The 7419-nt window shown below is 38.2% G+C and overlaps 1 protein-coding gene across 1 annotated transcript; it reads right to left on the bottom strand.

Moving 5' to 3' along the window:
* Positions 1 to 3654: 3654 nt before the first annotated feature.
* On the bottom strand, positions 3655 to 6446 carry sem1 (SEM1 26S proteasome subunit). The gene is made up of 3 exons (XM_074612822.1): positions 6287 to 6446; positions 5793 to 5886; positions 3655 to 3855 (listed from the first exon to the last, which is right to left on the bottom strand). The coding sequence occupies exons 1-3, from the start codon at positions 6357 to 6359 to the stop codon at positions 3813 to 3815; spliced, it is 210 nt and encodes a 69-aa protein (XP_074468923.1). The 5' UTR covers positions 6360 to 6446; the 3' UTR covers positions 3655 to 3812.
* Positions 6447 to 7419: the final 973 nt, after the last annotated feature.

Genomic DNA, 7419 nt, shown 5'->3' with positions numbered 1-7419 from the left:
TTTACAGAATCCAGTAGATCCTGAATGTATGAAGATTAAATGTCGTCACCCCTAACACAAGGGCAGCCCTTTTGAAAAGTAATCCATTGTTTGAAAGATTTAAAAAAAAACTTTCTTAAAATATTCAGCCAGCAGATTGTTATTCAGGCCTCTGCAAGTCAGTCAATATCAGCCACAGCGAGCCTTCTCGTACATGTCACGGGGAATCATGTGGGTCACAAAGGAACAACAAAAATGCTCGCACAAATTAAAGTCCTGATTAAATGGGATCAAAGAAGAAGTAGTGCAGAGACACACAAAAAAAAGCCTGTGTGAGGTTGAATATTGAGGGCCCATCGAGGCCCTCATGGCGTCAAACACAAGGGACCAATCTCATGCTCTCAGCACAAACAAAATGGTCACAAGTCCTCCTCTGTTGCTCTCACTTACCGATTCTCTCACTTCACCGACTTCCCCAACCCTTAGAATAATCATCTGGCCCAGGGCCCTTAGTTTCAAGGGCATAAACAGATCTGAGTATCACCTATGAGTCACATCTCTTTGAGTTCACTCTATGAACATGTGACCTTGCTTTATTTCCCGCAGCACTTGCCAACACAATATTTATTTTCTTTATTGACATGTATATCAGTAGCAGCTGGAGCATTGTCTTTCAATCACAATATGGGCCCAGGAGACCTGCTGGGCTGTGATATGCAGCTGATTGGGATAATACCTAGTAGTAAACAGGGATTTTGGATTTTCCCAGAAGAGAACACGAGACTGTGAGATGCTTGTCAGCGTGCCTGAGCTAACAGATTTCCACTTCCACCTTTTCCAGCCTTCAATGCCAAAATGTGAGTGTAACACTTTGAAGTGCAGAATGACGCTTTCCAAAAAATAAACTGATGCAAAACAGCAAATTGTGCTGCTTTTAAATCAGCACCATGAGAGGAAACTAACAAAAGCTTGTAGGAATGGCAACCCACAGGCAGAAGGCAGTGGTGAAAACAATAAACTAAATATGACAGATATTAATAAAAACTAGGGCTGTCAAACGATTAAAATATTTAATCTATCCATAATCAACAATCCATAGTTAATCGTATTTATTGTTCTTATCGTTACTCACAAATTAATCGCAAAATTTGTATCTGCTCAAAATGTACCTTAAAGGGAGATTTGTCAAGTATTTAATACTCTTATCGACATGGGAGTGGACAAATATGCTGCTTTATGCAAATGTATGTATATATTTATTATTGTAAATCAATTAACAACACAAAACAATGATACATATTGTCCAGAAACCCTCACAGGTACTGCATTTAGTGTAAAAAAATATGCTAAAATCATAAACTCAAGCCCAACAGTCAAAAACAGCTGTCAGTGTGTCAGTGTGCTGACTTGACTATGACTTGCCCCAAACTGCATGTGATTATCATAAAGTGGGCATGTCTGTAAAGGGGAGACTCGTGGGTACCCATAGAACCCATTTTCATTCACATATCTTGAGGTCAGAGGTCAAAGGAGCCTTTTGAAAATGGCCATGCCAGTTTTTCCAAAATTTAGCGTAAGTTTGGAGCATTATTTAGCCTCAAGCTATTATGGTTGGTACCAATGGATTACGTAAGTTTTCTAGTTTCATATGATGCCAGTATCTTCACTCTAGCTTTAAAAATCGCAAGTTGCGTTAATGCATTAAAGAAATTAGTGGCGTTAAAATGAATTTGTGTTAATGCGTTAACTTTGACAGCCCTAATAAAAACATTATAAAATGTTGTATCTCGGAATCGTGCAGGTTCTGAGAGTTGTAACGGCGAAACTGGTCTTATCACTCGATACATACACTTGTTGTGTTGTAGCTTTTAGAAGCAGGAAGTAATGTGACCCACAGAAACAGAGCTTGGCTTAATTCACAATATTGTATACTGGATGAGGAAGGCCAGACTTTTCTCATGGAATCAGTTGATGATAAAACAATCATTACAAACTGAATACATTTGTGATTTGTGTTATTGTTTTAGGTATTTTGCTAAATCAAGTTTCATTTTTCATGATTCTACCTAAGTGACCAGTCTAATTCTTTCATGTTTCAAAATACAGATGCTCAAATTTTGGAAATCCTTGGGACAAGTTGATTGTATTGGACACAGGTTTTAAGTCTTTCACTGTATTGCAATTTTTTACAACTCGTTTCAGATTAAAAAAATATTTTTAGGACTTGACTTTAAGCAGAAATGGATCGATAAGATGGGGGCTTTCTTTAGCAATATATGAGCATGTATGTGAAGCTAGCACATTTCTGTCACACACTGTACGACATTTTGAGCTTACTGTGTGTTTTGAAAAATAAACTGCATTATTCAAAGTAACTAGTAGCTACATCAATCGGACATAGTGGATAAAAGCTACATTTTCATCTCAAACGAGTACAAAAACTATACATAAATACGGTATTTGAGTAAATGTATTTAGGTTACTTTCTGCTTCTAGAGGCAGAGGATGGATGTTGTTTTCAGGATGAAAGCTGCTCTTGCAGCGTTGGTCTTACTGGCATCTATTTCACCTCATTAGGACCCTGGGACTGAGAGTCGACAAAACACTGAGAGAAATCATTTTGCCGGGGGAGTGTGGCGGGGATAAATTGGCCTCTGGTTCAGTACGAGAGTCCCCGCTGTGCCAAGCGGAAGAGAAGGGCCTGGCTGGCAGTAGGGGCAGGCCCAGGCAAGGCAGGCTGGGAGGCCCCATGCTGAGACCCCCTCCCTGCCTCTGACAAACACGGCAGTGGATAATCTCTCCTTCAGGGACTCGGCCCAGCGCTGTGGGGCTGAGAGGGAAGGGGGCTGTTATACAGCACAGTGCAGAGGAACTGCCTCTGTATGTGTGTAGCATGCAACACAAACACACTTGTTTGTATTGTGTGTACTTCCACTGCGCACAACTTATGTACATCTCTATTTCCCTCTGTGTACACCTTTTCTCTCTTTTTCTGTCATGCAGTCATCACTTTGACAGTTTCAATAAACACAGCCTTACATTAAAGTATGGTTGCTTCAAAATGATTACGAATAGCTCTGGTAAAATCCGTTGAACACTTCAACTTGAGTAATATCATGCAAAATTCATGCAGTCCAAAATAAATGCACAAGGTGTCAGAGGGCAATAACAAGCCGTCCATTACAGGTAGATTGTGTTGACTTGGCAGGTGTGCTTCTGAGGAGATCAACAGCTCTTACAAAGACTGTAATTTGTAGATATTTTAGCCAAACCTTGAGTCATCTTCCATATAAAAACTAATAACTGCAAAAACAGATTTAGTTTATGCATCGAAGAATAAGAGCAGTCCGAGGACGAGGTGAAACGGAAGGACGCAGGCTAGAGTTCAGTTAAATTTAGCCATTAGTTATGCGGCATGAATTGGAGGTATGAAGACAATTATGATGTATTAATTTACCAATATAACATGCTGAATCTCAGCAATGTCACTGTGATTACTTAAGAAATGCAATAGTTTTTTCAGGTTAGACCAGTCCAGGACCAGTCTGTATCAGATTAAATATTATTAAGTAAAATAAACTCAAAAGTAATGTGTAAAAAATAGCAATTGTATTATGTATAAATGTCATTGTGTAAACATTTGCCATCAGTAAGTAAAAACACTCAAAAGGAACCGTTTTCTCCAAACACTTTACTTCCATCAATATTTCTTACAAAAAAAGAAACAAATTAACATCCCCCAAATCTCCGGTGGTGTGTGTGGTCACCCAGTAATATTCAAATATAAATGTCCATATCCAATGTCATTGAATACTGAAGGGCCTTGTCAGCCGCTAAGACGTCTCCATCTTGTAACCATGTTTTTCCAGCTCGGCTCTGCGGGGAGGAAAAGGAAAATAGAAAGATCAAGTCAGTAGAGATGATTACAGGTGGGTGGTTGTGGCATAAGTACCCTCTGCTATTGATTGTGAGAACCATTAAGAAATGGGAGTGAAAAAAATATATAAATATTGCATAATGCGTGCAGCTATGGATTTGATGATTACATATATATGAATATATATATGCCGGCCGTGCCCTTTAACAATAATGATATCTTTAAGAAACAACTTAATAACAAGGCTGTCAAAATTGGCCTAAATAAAACAATAGCATATTACCGCCTAAAGTGTAAAAACAGACCAGCCACTTATCTATCAACAGTTATTGATTATCCAATAAGTGTGAGTGTAAACATGACGGATCTTATGATGATAACTTTGATGCACATTTCAGATACAAGTGAAACATGCAGCGGCTCACTGCAATTAACAACCTAAGCTATGAAAGAGAAGCTGCACGATGGATGCAATGTAAGAAAACAAAGAGTGCAAGCGCACTATTGGTTTCCTGCAACTTCCAAATTGCAAGATACATTAATATTGATCAAATATTTAAGTAGCTTCCTAAATTGCCTTTTTGATGCTGTAAGTTCCTGACTTACAATTCAAGACGTATATTAGAGAAAGCCTTGCTTCATCTCACACACTTTAAAGGATTTTATTCCTGTTTCATTTGGAGTGTATTGCACAAATTTGTAAGGAAATTATATATATATTTTTTTTAAATTAAAGTGATGTCACTTTACAATCACTATTTTGGAAAAATACTCATGACTATGGATCATAATGTGTTGAAACTTTCACAGCTGTGGAAATTATTTACAACAATAAATCAATATTGACTTCCAAAAGATAACATTGTTTTAGTATGTCTTTAATTTATATGCATATAAAAAGAGCCATGTTCAAAACTGTAGTTTTGATGCTGCAAAACAATAATTTTGAAACACATAGGCCTGAGTTTAACCACTCACAGAAATCACTTGTAACTGGTCCTGTCACAAAGTCTACTTGTGTTTAAATCAATTTAATCAGTAGAATATGTTTTCATATGAAGGGCATATTTTGTTTACTCACCCGTGTTTAATTTCTTGATAACACACATTTAAGTAAGATATAAAGAGCAATAATTTCAAACAAGTCCTCTTGGTTTTACAGTAATACTTAACAAGACTTGTAAGTCATCAAAAAATAATGGTTCACACTTGAAACCAAAGTAGCTGATCAATCATACACTGAAATTTGGAAATCTTTCAAGGATCAATATCTTGTCCGTACATTACTGTAGTGCAAGTTATTGGAGGAAAGGTCTGCTGGTCAGTAGTGTTGTTACATGTTGGTTATTATTAGCTCCAGTTAGTATATTGGTCTGTTGAAAGCTGCTCAGCTCTGTACTCACTGATCTTTATTCCATGGTCTTCATGACTTGCTTTTACTTGACAAGCATACTTTGTGATGTGCTATTGTGTGTAGCTGTGTATTGTGGGTTTTGTATGTTCTTTCTTGTATGACTGTAGTATGTTTCTTTGTTTTGACCTGCCAAGGGACTACAGATGTGAATTAGATTAAAGCTATAATCTGGTACAGTGCATCAAATGGTGACATTTATGTTTTAAACTGTACATGGTCCCTTTTAAATAAAATAATAAAATAAATAAATACTGGTACGTCAAATAATTAAAGAGCTGTGTGTCTCGTGTATTGTATTCCATGCAAGAGGATTTGGCCTGTCTGGCATCAAGTATAAGATATTACTTCATATCAAGAATCAATTCAATAACTTAGTGCCCTATTATTCAAAGCCACACTATTTATGAAAATAATCAACCTGTGCCAAGCACCTTCATCACCTGATCTGCTGTACTAGACACACTGACAGCCTCTGACAGAGTGGGGTGCATCTCTAGACATTGTGAAATGTGTTCATGTTACCTCAGCTGATTAGAGAAATCATCCTCTACGTTGTCATCATCCCAGTTGTCCTCCCAAACATGAGCGTCCTCATCTTCATCCAGCCCCGTCCAATCTAGGAAGTACACAATGTACAACATTAAAAAAAAACAAAGTACAGTAAACAAATCCTCAGTTGTGATGCAAAAAGAAAACATGGTAACACTTTAGTTAGCTTGTTAGCTCGCATTAGCACGGGAGCTAACGTACATATAAGCAAAATAACAAAAACTGTAAAGTAATAAAATCACAATGACTGTGACATTAGAAGGAGCTCCATGAGTCTACAAACTTTGGTGTAGCTAAATCAGCTGGTTGTGTTAGAAGCTAACTGCGAGCTAGCTGCTAATGCTAACATGGCTAGGCTAGGCTAGCTGAGTCACTGCTGCAGGCCCAGCACTGAAAACAGTGTTACTGACGGTACAAAGAAAACTAAAGCAGCACCGACTTATTAAACATTATCTGTATGTATTTACCCTCGGCTGGGAATTCTTCGAACTCATCATCCTCCTCCAGTAAGCCCAGGTCCACGGTCTTCTTCTCTGACATGCTGCTGCTGTGTGTAGCTGTGTTGTTGCTGCTGTCGGTTTAATGAATGAATGGCTGTAGTAGTGAAGGTGTTCGAGCGGGTTGAGGCTGCGTTGACTGCGCAGGGAAAGCGCAGCCGTCACCATGCTTTACGACAAGGCAAACTAAGGCTTTTTTCAGAAAATAAAATGTATAAAATGACCTGTGGTGACCTCTAGGATAACCACAGCCTCATGAAACTGTACAGCCACAAACTAGAGACCTAGAGCATTCAGAGGATGGATGGCTTTCCTAGCTAGATTGACATTAAAGGTTCCATATAATGCTCATTTTCAGGTTCATACTTGTATTTTGTGTTTTTATTAGAACATGTTTACATGCTGTAATGTTCAAAAAAACCTTTATTTTCATCATACTGTTGCCTGAATGTGCCTGTATTTACCCTCTATGTGAAATGCTCTGCTTTAGCGCATTTTGACGGTATTGCGACGAAATTGCAACAGAATTGCGTTGCTGCGAAACAGCTTGGGTCCATGTGTACTTCCTGTCAGCTGATGTCATTCACATACACTGCAACCAGGAATAAACTGGGACACATTTAGAATGTTTACGTTTAAATCTGTGTAAAGGGTCTAAATATTGTATATTTGTGACATCACAAATAGACAGAAATCCTGACAGCTTGTTTCAAATGCAGAGTTTCTGAATACGGGCTGTGTGTATTTCCCTGTGGATTGAGTGTTTCGATACTTTCCCAGTATTTATATAGCACTTAAGCCTGCGTTATAATAAAAAAACATGAAAATCGTACTTTTTTATAATATGGGACATTTAAAGGGACTGTTTGTAAGAATCAGAAATGCTTGTTAACAGTGACACCTGTGGCCGTTAAGTCATTGAAAGTCAGCGTCGGGTTCACGCTTGTGCTCGCTCTACATAGACATGAACGAGCATCGCTCAAAACAGTGAGGCGACACACGTCAGCTAAAACCACAATATCACTCTTTATTTCACCTGCTTGGCAGTAATGTTGGCTGACCAGACGAAGGTCTCTCCATGAATCAATGCTGATCCTAGTGCT

This window comes from Sebastes fasciatus, chromosome 17 (genome assembly GCF_043250625.1).
Source record: "Sebastes fasciatus isolate fSebFas1 chromosome 17, fSebFas1.pri, whole genome shotgun sequence".
NCBI lineage: Eukaryota > Metazoa > Chordata > Actinopteri > Perciformes > Sebastidae > Sebastes > Sebastes fasciatus.
Note: the sequence above shows the minus strand (reverse complement) of the source record. Positions and strands in the feature narration are given on the sequence as shown.

Coding starts and splice junctions, on each gene's coding strand:
- sem1 (XM_074612822.1), bottom strand. CDS start 6,359: ATGTCAGAGAAGAAGACCGTGGACCTGGGCTTACTGGAGGAGGATGAT. Junction 5,887..6,286: donor CGAAGAATTCCCAGCCGAGG/GTAAATACATAC, acceptor TGTACTTCCTAG/ATTGGACGGGGCTGGATGAA. Junction 3,856..5,792: donor GATTTCTCTAATCAGCTGAG/GTAACATGAACA, acceptor TCCTCCCCGCAG/AGCCGAGCTGGAAAAACATG.